The sequence below is a fragment of the Alligator sinensis genome, unplaced genomic scaffold (assembly GCF_000455745.1).
Source record: "Alligator sinensis unplaced genomic scaffold, ASM45574v1 scaffold375_1, whole genome shotgun sequence".
NCBI lineage: Eukaryota > Metazoa > Chordata > Crocodylia > Alligatoridae > Alligator > Alligator sinensis.
Window position 1 is genome coordinate 509,497 of NW_005841928.1, and position 15,594 is coordinate 525,090.

The 15,594-nt window shown below is 37.9% G+C and overlaps 1 protein-coding gene across 7 annotated transcripts in view; it reads right to left on the bottom strand.

Moving 5' to 3' along the window:
* The window catches only part of MON2 (MON2 homolog, regulator of endosome-to-Golgi trafficking), a 140,997-nt gene that overhangs the window by 37,056 nt on the left and 88,347 nt on the right, over positions 1-15,594 (bottom strand). For 6 of the 7 annotated variants that reach the window (XR_003093008.1, XM_025198763.1, XM_025198766.1 and 3 more), the window contains 6 exons: positions 15,176-15,286; positions 10,819-10,994; positions 9,883-10,045; positions 9,043-9,336; positions 7,978-8,176; positions 4,680-5,308 (listed from right to left, as the gene is read on the bottom strand). Coding sequence is in view for 6 of the 7 variants with exons in the window: in XM_025198763.1 (XP_025054548.1) it covers positions 4,680-5,308; positions 7,978-8,176; positions 9,043-9,336; positions 9,883-10,045; positions 10,819-10,994; positions 15,176-15,286 (1,572 nt within the window). In the remaining variant the exon portion in view is untranslated. The remainder of the gene's footprint in view (positions 1-4,679; positions 5,309-7,977; positions 8,177-9,042; positions 9,337-9,882; positions 10,046-10,818; positions 10,995-15,175; positions 15,287-15,594) is intronic. The other variant, XM_025198764.1, reaches the window with a different exon arrangement.

Below are 15,594 nucleotides of genomic sequence, written 5' to 3' on the forward strand. Positions count from 1 at the left end.
GTTCAGTAATTTTTCTCTTTTAGAAATATTTGTTTTACAAAAAGAGATCTTTACAAATGAAGATCTTTAAATCAAAGATTGACAACTGCACTAGTTTCTAAACTTTTAACATTGAATAATTAAAAATAAATTTGTTTTCCAAAATGTAGATAGAACTTCTAGCAGCTCCTGCCCACCTTCCCTTGAATAAAAATTCAGTAATATTTTTACAATCTTCTTTATTTAGCCATATTAGATTTGTAGAGTCCTCCAACATCTCTGATCACAAATAAATTCCCCGAAGATTCCTAAAAGACTACTAATGTTGTTCTTCTTGGGGTTTTTTTTTTTTAAAAGGGGAAGGTGTTTGTTTTTAGTAACAACCACACTAATGTTAGTCTGAAATCAAACCCACTAAAAACATCAGAATAAAGTTTTTTTCTATTGAATCACCAATTGTGCCAGGGATCCGACTGCATAGAATACCCACACAATTTACCCACACAACCTGGCACAATTTAAGTGCCAGATGTATTTTGCATGTAATTATTCAACTACTTTTTGTCATTTATATTCTAAAAAGAGCTCCAGAATGGTACCATTTTAATAATTAGATTTTTTTAGTTAAAAAGTATTGTAAAAGACAACATACCCTCAAATGCCACATTAGATTATAAGAACAAATCAAATGTATTCACAAACTTTTAAACTATTATTTTTGCGCTCCAGCCAGGTTAAAAAAATTAAATTAAAATAGATCTCTCATCTAACCAAACAATATTTTCCACAGGAGTGAGGGGAAGATAAAAGGTCTACAAAGGCAAATATTATACTGCAATATTTCTACTCATCATAAGCCTTAAAAAACAAAATTCAAAAACTTACCTTAACAAAACCTGAATCTTGCACCTAAATGGACACCACAGTTACTAACCAACTATGGCTTACGAGGAGTGGACTCAAGAACCCATCTATGGCATTGCTAGGAATGGCTTCTTAGTGATGCAAGAACGTGTGTGCTGCAGTGGCCCTAGCCCTACTGAACTAAGGACTGAAAACACTGGAACCGATTCCCTATCTCCCCATTACAGCAAAGAACAGGATTTAGTCTGATCCCACATGAAAATATCTTTTGAAAAGTGAATAAACATTTCCATGCTCTCATTAAACTGCTCCACTAAAAGTAGGTATCAACCCACTACAGTACAATACATTTTCCCGATATTGACACGTTCAGAAGAAATACTCTGTTGACCTTTGTTCCTTTCCACGACTGGCTGGCTGCTGCTGTCAGGTTAATTCTATTGTGTTCCACAAGATCTTGCAACTCCACAGACTCTTATAAAGTTTTCTTTTGTTTTTAAACTTTTCGTTTATGTTTAAGGAAACATAATTGTACTGTTCTATTAGTCACTGTTATGGGCATGGCTAGTAGCACCAAGTATTAACATTGTCCAACCCTTCCTAATATAACACTTTTTCAATTGATCACAACTGCCAAACATGTCAAATACTTAGTGTCTGCCTTGTTTGGGGTTTTGGAAATTTCAACCAAAATGGCTTGCCTATTTCCAAGAACAAGACTGGAAAATGTGTTGTTTGGTCCATGTTAAAAATTTTTAGTGACCACTTTAAAAATCTCTAGTGCTCCATGCTTTGGAGTAGGGTCCTGACATTTGGCAAAGATGATCTTTCTTGTGTCATCTGTATGAAAATCTACCCAAACTGGGCAAGTTATAAACCTCTGAAAAATCAACTTTACATATGCTCAGTAGAAACTTCTTAGATATTAGTAGCTAAATTCCCTGAAAAGTCTGTCCATTCTGAACATGCTCCAGTTAGGGTTAAGCAGACTTACCCTGCAATTGTAGCTCTGGGATACTTATGTGAATCAAGAAGAGCTATTCTCTCTTCTCACATGCTGAATGCCATCTCTGGTACAACCAGACAGCTTCAAGGACAAAGCTGTCTTCCCCTTTGCCTTCAAATAAAACAACCAAATCTGCAGGGAGAAACATGCTGGGGATAAGGAGCAAGGATCAGGGTAGGGAAGGAACTAAGGCTGAAAGCTGTCAAGAGAGGGAAACCAAACCTAAGAGTTGGGGCTGACAGACCGAGTTTTAGGGAGCAAATGAAAGTAACTGAAGTCAGAGTGGAAGAACGCACAGAGTGGATAAGGAACCTGAACTCAGGTAGCAAGCATAGTCTGGACACAGAGGGTGTTCATAGACATGCTCCAGGAACTGTTGTGGAGGGGAAAGAGAGAGTACACTTTAATTAAAGCAGCTTCAAGAGCTGCTCTAATTAGAGTGCCTGGAGCATCACATGTAACAACATCCCCATGCTGAAAAATGATGGTGGTTGAACAAGTTTTAGTTAAAGCGCCCCACCCCCACCACCATTTTTCAGCACAGGGACATTGATACATGTGACGCTGGAGTCTGCTGGAGTGCAGTAATTACCACACTCCAGTAGACTCGATTAATTGAATCTGATCTGACACGCTCCAGTTACAGCGTATCAGAGCAGCCTCCATGCACATGTATAGGTGTTCAAAAACTTGGGAAGAAGTACTGAGGTCCTGGATAGGGAGCTGGCAGTGCCTACAACTGGGATGAGAAACCTGAGTAGACCTGAGGCTAAGTACAGACCATCAAAAATCCCAAGGCTGAAACGATTCAATCTTCACAGCTTAGTTTAAGCTATGTAGGTTGAACTAGTAAGCAAGTGAACAGACATTCTCTTTTGATTCTGAAAATGCAGCCACTTGCCTGCAGAAGCCAGGGGGAGCTAAAGCATGTCTCCCTGCTTGGCTGGAGCAGGCAGCTTGGGCCAAGGCTAGCCCACCCACTCTGCAAGGTGGGTTGTGGGGGAGGTGCAAAGCATCCTGGGATGCTGGGGGACTGTGAGTTGACTTGAATCTGAAAGGGATCCAAGACAGAAGTTCAATAAACCAATTTAACCTAAATCACACAAGTCTGACACTATATCCATCCAGGTTTATCTTAAACTGGTTTTCATCATTTTAAAAATGGTTTGTGTGTGCTGAACTTCTATTGTTACAGATTTGAACCTGTTTCCTATCACTTATACTGGTTTATGTGCAACTTCTGTCCCTAGCCTGAGTGATTGGCCTGAAGAATGGGCCTGAGACTAGGAATTAGCGATGGGGAACAGAAGCAAACTGGAACGAACTGGAGGGCATGAAATCGAAAAGGTGTCAATTTGAGTAGTATGGGCACCAAAAATTAGCAGATGTTCCTGAGCATAGTCTTTTTGTCCCTCAGTCTGCAGTCTGTAAATGAGAATAATACTGCCTCATCTGACAGCTACGTTCTAGAAGTAATTTGCTGATGTTTGTTAAACACACAGACTGCTATGATGAGTACTATAGAAAAAATCATGAGGAAATGAATAGTTCTCTCTTCCTAGCTGTGTTAGGATAGCGTGCAACAAATAAGGCACTGACCACACCTTAAACAAAGAAAAAACGAAATGAATAGCTACTCATTAAATAAGTACCAGCCATTCCATGCACTGCACGAGGCATGGGTCATTTGAAAATAATATGTAATTATGTAATCAAGGACTATAATGCAGAATGGATGAGCACAGGGGGTTGAAACAGGATTATACAGACAGCCTTAATTCTGGTATTTCTTATCTTTGAGTGCTTCATTTCTAATTTTAATAATGTTCCTTTAACAAAAAGGAGATGTGCGAGATGCTTTACATAGATATATTCAATACCAACTTTATTTCTATAGGAAAATAGGATTTTCACCATGACCAGTTACCTTCGTCAAGAAATATTTTTACAATTCCAAAAAAATGTAAAAGAAAAAATCTGGTTTGAGCAACATACATGAGGCAGAATTCTGGAGGGCTATATCATTTTTGCCTATAACTTCTGCCTTCCAAGACAGTACTCATTTTGCAGCATATTAAGAGAATTTTAAAAGAAAAAAGGTATAGCTAAAATTATATATCATTCAAAAGGAAGTTGTGTGGGGGGCAGCAATATAGGCCACCTCTGCCTGTAACCCTGGATTTTAATTACAAACTTTTCAGGTAAGTAAAGGGTGCTTTTTTGGGATGAGTATTTTAGCCAAAATTTCTGCAGCAAAGCAGTGTTTTTAGAACATACTGGATTCCAGAAAAGGAAGAAAAGAGAGTATACTAATTCCCTTTACACTTTACAAAAACTTGGAATTCTTAAATTATGATCACAATCCTTCCAGTCTCTGTCTCTAGGGATACTTGATAACAAATATTATCTCTACAGTGGGTGAACATGATGCCTCCATTCTACTTCCAGCCCCAGTTAACATCAGTACTAATAATAAGTCAGATGAACATGATTCTTGACAATGCAACTCTACATTTGCAATATCCCTGGAATGATGGAGAAGTAATCTTGTTGAAGGTTATACCATTTCTTTCAACAGAGAGCTGCTAGATCACAAGAACTCCATGACAGGGCAGTTGGAACAAGGAATATTAGAAACAATTCCAATTGTTCTTAAAAAAAAAAAAAGAGGAAAAGTTATCTTCTTTATACAAGCACGGTATATTACACATGCAAAGAAATAAACAATTTACCTGTGTTAATTTAAATCAACGAACTGCAAATGGCAAAGTAAAAAAGAACCAATATATGGCATGGTTTACATTTCACAGATTATTTAAAGCTATATTACCTTCTGTAAGACATCTAAAGCCGTAAGTACCGCTTCCTGTAAACTTGTCAAAACTGCTTCGGTGTAAGATGGAAGGATGAAAGGGGAGGCATCAGAACTGATAGGAACTGAAACAGCACCGTGTAAAATGACACCCAGCTTTTGGAGATCATCCATGCTGAAACCAGTTTTGATGTGCTGGTATAGAGCTGGGAATATCTGAATTAAAGCTGTGAGAAAAGGCTGGCTGGGGATGAAGGTCAATTTATCGCAAGTAATTGGAGGCTTTGTACTTTCGGAGCCAATCCTATACCAACTGTTCCAAGCAGCCCACCAAAGATTCAAATCCTCTATTTCATCTGTTATTATAGGTGGCTCAGATGCATTATATCTTCCAATTCTTTCTCCTATGGAGTCAGTTCTCATGAATGATCTGCCCAGACTAGTAGCAGTCATTGCCCCTACGACAACAGGTACAGAAACGTTAATAGCAGGTGGTGTATCAGGCTTCTCTGAGTCTCGAACAGGGGAAACAATCTGTAAAATTTCCTGAAAACTTTTCAGAGCAGCCAAAGAAACTTCATTATTTTTGCTGAGGGCTGCTGACTGGATGTGATCAAGAAGAACATCCCAGGCTTTGAAAAAGTCTCCTATATTAAAAAAAAAAAAGAAAAGAGTTTTATCAACTTGACCTTTCATCGGATCTGTTTTGATATATTTGCATGTCCAGTATAGAGGATTTTGCCAGGGGAGGGGACACCTGTCTTCAATTTCTTTATAAATACATGATCATAACTGTAGTAAAAATGAATAAAGTAACAGACACACATGTGCGCACCTGCACACACAGAAAAATAAAAGAATTATAGCACTTTATGCCAAACCTGATGTTTGCGTACTATGACTTTAGCAGTTCTTTATTACAAATAATAAAAATTATTCTTTTTCTTACACCTGTCAGTTGCCTGTTAATTTTACCAAGTATTAAATATATTTAATGGCTATGGGGTCTTATTTCTACTCATGCAATGAATCTAAGGATTTCTTAATACACAATTCTAAGATAATCATATATTCATGCAAGTTCTTCAGGTTTTTTCCCCCGCTTTATTTAATTTTTATTTGTAACCAAAATTTCATTTATGGATGTATGTGCTTTTTTCTTGTGTTTTTTTTTTTTTTTTAAATTGTAGATAGTTTTGGTGGGTTTTCAGCAAGTTTTGATCTTCTAATACCTGACATTCTTATATAAACTTCTACCAAGTTGTACGGACAAAGAATGGATGGAGAGCGTTTATATATGTTAGTAAGAAAAAGCTGTAAATGAACAAATGATATACAATGAATCATCCCCCTAAATCAAACTCCAGCCTGCAGGCCAGATCTGGAGGGTCTTGCTATGTTATCAAGCCTATGGAATACCCCATGGATCTGAAAATTTGGCCCCGCGCGGGGGGAGGGGGGGGGGGAGGAGTGTTAGCAGCATTAATTGCTCTCAGAGCTGCGCCAATTAATGTTGCAACTCTTCCCTTGCCACCAAATTTCCAGACCCATGGGGAGTCCTACAGTCTAAAAGATATGGCCCCTCACATTAGATCTCAACAGCATATGGAATTATACTGCTGTCTGACTGCATCCACATACCAACCCTACTTGTCAACACTGCATGTCATTCAGCTGTCAGACTAATCCTGTGTGTGAAATTTGGCCCATGGACTGGCCCCACACCAGTCATCCCTTTTGTGGGACTAGATAGGTTGTACACCTCCGTCCCTAATTATTACTTTTTATTAGAATTGTCAATTACTATTAAATTAAAGCTTAAATCTGAATTATATGCGTTTCTAATTCTTGTTTTTGGGTAATTACAATATCCTTGTCCTAGATTCAAATCTGAGAAGAAAGTTAAATAATTATTAGTAAAAATATGAGTAGAGGGAAAAAAATGAATGCCTCATCTTTCAGAATGTCCAATCACAACATTTATTCAAATAACAATTTCTGGAATACAGCATATGACCCGTAATAATATTAAAAAGAAACCTTAATATGTTCTTAATTTTAGTTCACCTTTCTTTTTCTTTAAAGTAAGTCAGGGACCAAAATATGACCAAGTATAGCAACGAAGCTCTAAATTACATTTCCTTACATGTGTCACTTCACATTAAAAATATTTAAGACAGACTACTTCACATTAATTATAAAATTAAATTACTCCTGCAGTCCATGAAGTCTAAATACAGGCTACTGGGCACAAAGTGCCTTTCCTCAGGTCTGGGAAAGAAGCTGGTACAACCTAAGCTAGTAGGCCCAATAAAAGACATCACCAGGAAAAGCCTTGGTTCTTGCATATATTATGGACACCAACTATAGCACCAATCCAATTTTATTGAACTACTACCTATTAATTTTACTGCATCCTTTTGTCAGAGCTAGACTGCAAGTTCATTTGGGCATGAATACTAAATATCATATGCGCTGGCACTGGCCAAACATGGCTTCTGCAATTGATAATTTTACAGACTAATAAGTTTGCAAATATCCAACGAATGAGTTTTTATAAAAAGGAGAAAGCAGAAGAAACAGGAGTATCAAGGAGGTGAGAGAGAATAATGAGAATAACCCAAAAATGAAAACAAAGATGATGAGAGAAAAACAGAATAGAAGAAAAGGAAGTACAAAACTGGAGAATACCAAGGACATTAAAAAATAAATAAATAAAAGAGAACAGAGAAGAAAGGAAAAGAAAGGTTCTGAGGGAGATAATGGGTGAACTCGCTCCTATTAATTTCAGGTAGTGCAGGTATGGTAATAACAAATTAAACCAAACTAACATGGAGGAGGAACTGCTTGAAAGAAGGAAATCTTAAACTGTCTCCCAATTCATAATAAGTCAAGCATTTTTCCTTAAACATTCTTCCCTTTTTTAAACCATACTCAGCAAGCAGATTTCCTCAATATCAGGGCTGTTCATAAGACTGAAGAGTCCCTGCCTGATAAATGTTCTGTAGTATCACACTGTTGTCTGAGTGTTAAATATTTTTACTCAACAAATGAAGAGGGAAAAAATCCCTTTGTTTTTCTCTCAGAGTCAAGAATGCTTACAGCATTATGATTAAAGTCATTTGGTATCTGAGTTAGGAATAAGAACATTTAATATCATGTCCATACTTTTTATTTAAGAATTCTTATTCTAAGCACCTGAAAACAAGCTCCACAAATCACAAAGAATAGAGACCACACATTTATGAGTAATTTAAATACTTTCCTATAATCTTACTGAAAAAAATATTAGCACTAAATATTAAACAGATATTACCTAAAGGCTGCAATAAGTATCTCCTTGTGTTGAATATTCTTGCAACACCAGCCAAAGTTAATACCCATGTCTCTGCCCATTGTTTCTCTGCTGTATCCCTGGAATGATGAATGAGGATATTGCCCCCTCCTGATTCAATTTTCTCTTTGTCAGCTGTAGTGGAAGACTCTCGAACACGATCCAACAAATGAAACAGAACCTAAAATATTCAGAAAAAAAAATCCACTGACTACTGCATGTATTTGAACTCATGCTAAAAACCAAGGAAAAAGTAAAACTGCATATTTTCTTCCTCCCCTCTGGTCCCTCGAAAGGGACCAGGAGAATTCTTTTATTCTGCTCAGACTTGCTCTCATTTCTGGGACTGTGTATACCTGAATCAGCCATCTGACATTAAAATCACACATAGCTCTTTAGCTTCTGAGTGGCCATTCCCACCACCATCAGAACCTTTGAGAATACTCTTGGTGCCAATTAAAACCTTGTAGAACAGACATACTGTCTATGTTCCATTTCCAGAGCAAACCAGAGGAACTTGTGATGTGCTTCTTTAGTAAATGTGCAATTATGCTTATTTTAAATCAGGAGCTCTATGGGTATGAGGCGCCAAAGTGATGATATAAGTCAACTCAAGCCCTGTCCTTACTTTTCCAATGAGAACAAATAGTCTGCCTGCATTCCAGGGGAAAAGGGCCTTTAGGTATTGCAACTGAGACGAAAGAGCTAGAAAAGTTAAATCTCTTATTGCAGGGCTATCCAACTGGTGCTCCAGGGGCTGCATATAGCCCTCGAGAGGTTAACATGTGGGCTGTGGACCACAGTGGCTACCACTCTCACTGCTGGGAGAAAAAAAGATCAAGATATAAAAACAGTGTTATAGTTAAGTCACTGTAAATTCCATAACAAGTTGGTATAAGGGAAAGACAGAATGAGAAAACAATGGATTGGAGGCAACTGCAAGATAAAACAGGCCCCAGCTACATTGTGTTTGTAAATTATGTTTTAAAAAAAAGCTTAGAAAAAATAAAATCACCATGACAATAAACATGCTTATGGACTCAATACCTTCCATATAACTGTGTGCCATGTTGAATGTTGGAGTAAAGTTCCATGAGCACCAATTGTAGAAAATAATGTCTGTCCAGCACTCTTTCTAACTGCTGGTCGTGGATCTACACAGAGTTCCCCCAACTTGGCATACAGGCATAACCAAAGGCAGTCAAATGGTGGTGCAGGGTGGAAAGGACGATTTAACATCACTCCCTTCTCTTCTGCTTGCTTTTGCAATACTGCTTCCTCTTTGTTCAGTTCCTTTTCAATGATCTCACCTCGCTGGAAAAAATAGTCTGAAATATTCCACTATGAACAAAAAAGTAGATAAAAACATTATGTAAATACATATCTGAACTAAATATCCAAATAAACATTTGCTCATTGATTATGGATAAGTGTTTCTAATTTGCACATTTTTTTATAATACATTGACAAATGTATACACAGGTAAAGCTCCCCTACACTGATTTTACACAGATGGCATTTAATTACACCACAGAGTAGAATATGAAAGTACACTATTTCTGGGCTTTGGCTTTGGGCTCTCAAATGACTTTGCCAGTTGCTAAGTATCAGAAAAGGGATCTTAAAATCAATATGATATCTACTTAAAAAGCCCATTATTATAATATCTCTATAACCATCTTACATATTATGGAATCACAGAAATAAATTTAAAATCTGCTCACTCTGTATATACAGGCAACTTACTGACTTCAGTGGGAGCTCTGTGAATACATGGCAAACAAGTGTTGGCATGTATCTGGTTAGCAGACTACAAACCAACTAGCATTAAAATTAGTCAAGTAAAGCCCTGAAGTATCATCATTATGGCTTAATAATGAAACTCACCAACAAACCAATTGAGGTTAAGCTAATGTTTAGCTCTTGATTGTGAAGTCCAAAGCTTCCTGCAACTTCAACAACTATCTGTAGGCAAGTGCACGGCATTGTTGGTAGAAAATCTGTCACAACCAACTGAAGACACTGGAATGCAGTCCGTATTAAGGACTCTCTTAAAAAAACCAACATACACCTCATTTCAAATTTCCTTAAGAACATGCAAATTGCATATTATACAACAGGAGGAATACTACAACAAAAGGAAAATGGTATTTATGTTAAGACTAAAGATTCCAAGCAGAAGCTGAAACATATTGAAGGTTTGTCTCAACTAAGATAAAAGATTTTTTAAGAAACGTAATTAGTACATTTTAAACTCACTCGCAGAAAAAGCAAATTGTACTTAAATGCATGTTAGCTAATTGAGTTGGAACTTCAACGCAACACAGTAGTTATGAAGAGAAACAAATCTGCATATGCAAGACTAAAAAATGCATATAATCTTTCCTTTATTTCTGTTAGAGGAAAAAAAAGCCACTTGCAACCAGTAGGTAGCCATCAAAAGTTTTTACTAGCTTTAATACTCATTACATTATTCCAAATCTTAGGATAATCATTAAATTATTAATTCATAATTCTGTGGATATGTTTCTCTTTCAACAAACATCTCTTCATGATATCTAAAACAAATGGACTTAGCATTTAAAAACTGCAAACAATCTATTGGTAAATTCATTAATTCAGTAGACAATGTGTGCAAAGCTGACAATGTATTCATTTAAAAAGGAGTAGGAACATTACCAGACTGCATTAAGTTGAGTGAAGTAAATTTAGAGACCTATATCTACCTTTTAACATCTACCTAAAAATTAAAAAAGGTAAATATTGAGTACTCTGCTCTTTTTATCTATATCAATTTTTAAAACATTTATTTCAACCACTTACCCTTGATCACTTCTGATTGCTCCCATGACTCCAAGCACTAATGGCCAGCCTGGTCCTAGACTGTCACCCTGGCTTTGCAAAATCTGTAATACACATTCTAGCTGCTTGATCCTAATATCAGGATGGTTAATATTTGACAGTTCCTTCAATGGATTTAACAAAAGCAACTGGAGCCTCTAAAAATAAACAGCAAAACATACTAAGGGGAGTAACAGATAACATAGATCATAATTCATCCTAACAAAATAGGTGAAACAACACAGCATCAACCCTATGGCACAGGCAGATGTAGGCTTAGTTATTTAAACAGTTTTCAAGTGCTATAAAAATTGATTGGAGATGATGCTATAGGACTATAAATTGGTCCAAATTACATAAAAATGACCCTGGATGAAACTTAAAAATCTGAAGCACTGCACCAGAAGTGTACCCAGGCAATTCTTGATCTGGGCAGCAGTGGTGCAACATCAGTGATTACGCTCTGCTATTGCAGGCTAGCAGCACAGAGGCTACAATTTTTGCACCCCCTGTGCCTCAGCCTCCAAGGGCTAGCACCCTGGTCTCTTCCTCTTAGCTACATTACTACACTTTACAGTGATATTTTAGCTGGGAAGCAGTTTATGTCTGTATGCTACTGAAGCGCTACAAATTACAAAGCACATTAAAAGAACTTTAACTATAAAAAAGGGAGGGTCAGAATTTGAAATGCTTTACATGTATGCTTGCCCATACTTCTACATTCTTTGAATGGGATTTTTAAAACAGGATTTAGAAATCTGAAAATTGGTGGGAGGTTGAGCACCTAATGCTTATAGGTATTTTTGAAACGCCCACCTTAAAAGATGTTGGATTTTTTTCCCCTTTTTTTCCCTTTTCCTGGGGTCTTCAAGGCATGGGGAAGGAAAAACCCCCTCCTCCCGGCTTTTTGCCCTTATTCTTCCCCACCCCCCATCCAACAGCCTAGAGAGCTGACTGGGGTCCCTTGGCCCCTGCTTTCACAAGGCTGAGGCAGCCCAGTGGGACCATACTGAGAAGGAGGGGGCGGAATTCTCTCTCTATACCAGGGGCAGGACTGGGGGATCTGGCCAGCCCTGCTCTGGAGGGACTACTCTCCCAACACCGTTGGGCATGGAGCCAAGCCCTACAGGCCCATACTGAGTGGGGTGAATCCCTTCTCTGTACCAGAGCAGGGCTCAGGGGACCCTTCCAAGGGCAGGGACCCCCCGCTCTCTGAGGCTAGGAGACCTGGCCATTCTAGACAGGAAGGACTGTTTTCTCCTGGGAGGAGATAGCAAGTGGGTGGTGGGGCATGTGCTGGGCAGCCGATCAAGGATAAGCCCTGCTCAGCTGCATTCCAGTACCCTCAGCAGTGGCCAGTAGGCTGGGAGTTGTGATCTAGCACCCCCCAGCTGCCGGTATAAGCCATTGCAGGGGTCTGGCTGCCTTTCCAGCTTCAAAAGTAAAATGTCAGTTCACTTTATTATCAGTTCAATCTATCCTGTTTAGAGAAACCTGCAAAGATTCATAGAATCATAGAAAGAAGGTCTGGAAGGGACCTGTAAGATCATCAAATTCGGTCCCCTGCCAAAGGCAGGAGGTAATTGGGCTCAAACGACTGCATCAATTCAGTCTGGAGCTTTCTGACTGCACCTGCCCCAGAAAATACCAATGTAAAAAGTTAGACTCTTCCATAAAATACTTCGGAGGGCTACAACCCCTGCAAGCAAGCAATAACACATGACCATCAGAACTGGTAATGCTAGTGGTTTCTACCATCAACAGTAAGTGGGACAACAGTAACTTAGGAGAAGAAAAAAAATTAAAATTCTGCTTCTCAGTTGTCATTTCACAGAACTGTTTCCCTTTACCTTCATCACTTAAAAATTTGGAGGTTTGTTACTTTGAAATCAGGGTATACTTCTCCCCTCTTCCCATCCCCTCCCTCCCCTTGTTCTCTTTTTGTAACTGTGCAAAATAAATGTTACATCCTTCATTCAAAAAGGAACTGGCAGCTGAGGACACCAATGGACTATACCACTAGCACTTAAGGACTAGAACACTTGCACTTCTGGAGGCACGCAGAGCATAACTACAGAAGACACTATGTCACTGTAGCAACATGGTACGGCAATGTAGCTTCAGTAGGCAGAAACTGTGATGCCGCAGCTACGTTGCCATAGCGTCATGCTCCCTCAATGTAGTGCATCGCTATGGCTATGAAGTGGCTAAAAATAACTGTGTGCTGTCAGCATGGTGCAGTAACAGCCATTTAGGAAGTACTACATGATGGTGCAGTAACAGCTGTTACTGCATCATGCTGGCGGCACATGGTTATTTTTAGCCATTATGTCACCATAGCAATGCGCTATAAGTGAGGAAGCACACCACTATGGCAACATAGCTACAGCACCACAGTTTGTGCCCACTGACATTACATCATCATAGCATGTTGCTACAGCAACATAGAGCCTTGCATAGATGTGCCCCTGTTAGGAAGTACTAAATGACAGCACACTAACAGCCATTATTGTGCCGTGCTTGCAGCGCACGGTTATTTTTAGCTGCTACGTTGCTGTAGCAATGCAAGTGAGCGCAACCTAGAGGAGGTACACCCAAGGAAGTACTAAACGATGGCACAGTAACAATGGTGCCATTGGGGCATGTGTAGACGTGCCCTGGGGGCAGGAAATCTGACAGGCACCTCTTTAAAACTTTAGCTATGATGGATACTTGAGGTTCCAGAACAAAAATCTTGCAATGACTAAGGCTTTGAAGAAAGATCTTTCTACCACACACAAATATTGTGAAGATTAATGATGTCAGGTGTAGACTTGGTGAAGCTTTATAGGAGTGCTAAGTATTCCTATTACTACTATGTATGAGATGACACAAGCATTTCATTCCTTTTTCTAGGCTGACTAATCAACTCTATCCTTTTATCACAAAATCATAATCAACAGTTTTTTGTCCCCTGCAATACTGGACTGTATATGAAAGAAAGAGAGGGCAAAGTCAAACGACACAGATGAGCAGAGGCTAATATCAAATTTGATACTATCATACTTTGATACTATCATATCAAATTTAACAAGCAGGGAAAGCAGACTTCAAAAGAGAAAGCCAAAGGGTCAGGAAGTCATGTTATGTCAAGTCCCAAAAGACTGTACTAATTATCTAAATAAAAAACCCACAAAACTGAATCATTTCCCCTTAAATGGAGCAAGCCATATGAAGTTGGATTAAAAAATGCTTCTGCATCTATCCTTCATGTACTGTACCACAACTCTATGCTCAATACATGAATTCCTTTAAAATTCAGATAAAATATATATTGAGTGTATATACAGAGTCTCCTCTTAAGAGCTGGTACTTGTGATAGCAATATTCTCTATTTTTATGAAGAAAAAAAGGGTGGAAGGAAATCTCTCTCAAACTAGTAGAATCTGATAAAATGGAAAATATTTTTTTAAGTTTGCTCCCCCACAACTGTCAAATGATCTGCAGAAAAGAGTGGGGTTATTGAAGAGCTGGTTATAGGTCTTATTTTGATCCATCAAAAATCAGAGACGTATATATTTAGACTTTGACATAACATGACTTCCTGAACCTTTGGCCTTCACTTTTGAAGTCTGTTTTCCCTGCTTATTAAATTTGATATGGTAGTCAGTATTAGCCTCTGCTAATATATATTTATATATGCCTTTTCTCTGAACCATCAAAATCAGAGATGTCTATGATTCTGATGGTTCGAAAAGGAGATGATTTAGAGAAATAAATAAATAAATAAATAAATAAATAAATGGTAGAGAAAGATAGGCCACAAAACAACTGAACTTTTTTTTAACAAAAAACTGTAGTAAAAAATAAATCTGCTGTACATTATGGGACAAACATAAAAGGAAACTCAAGACAAAAGCCAAAGTGTCAATAGCAAAAATATCATTAACTACCAATATTTTTTAAAGATAATACAAGGACAGGCAGGAAAAAAAGATGCCATTTTATGCACCAAAGAATCTATTCTATGCCCTCAGTTAAAATCCTACATAATCTTGCAAATATTTTGGAAATGTTTTGTACTTGCAAGGGTGATCCACCTTTTGTTCTAACACATGAACACGTAAGTTAACCCCACCATCATTCTTTGCTCTGCATTCAAGCAAGGAGGTTATGGCTGATTAAAATGCATGAAGTGATCCTCAATATCTAAACCATACAGTTACAACTATAGGCTTTAGAAACTCAATGGTAAATGCCACTGATTTGCTTAAGTATAGAAAACTGCCTCTATGGAATATTACAATTTAATGTCCATTACCAGCTCCAGAAAAGGAAAGAGTACATTCACAAGCTTTACCTGATTTTGTGATAATGGAGGGTCATGGTTAAATGTCAGCCCTGCTTTAATGAGAGAAGTTAATGCTTCTGCTCCCCATTCCCTCATTCTGGAGTTCGGATGTTGACAGACCTGAAGACACAACACAGCCATGTTTAAGCTATTTTTGTTTAATCAAAAATGTTTGTAAGCATTCAACAATGAAACTAGATAAATAATCTATGTAGCATTTTTAAAAGGGTAATCAAAAACTCATTTTACAATAGGAAGGCAACCCTCTTTGCATATTATTATTTTTCCCCGTACTTCTCAATGCAACCTACTGCTATTATTTAAGTTATTGTCACAAAAGTTAAGACTAAATATGACAGTAAGATTGAAAAATTTATTTGGGACAAGCTTACCTTCTGAATAAGAAAACAAAAGGAAGCAAAAGGGAA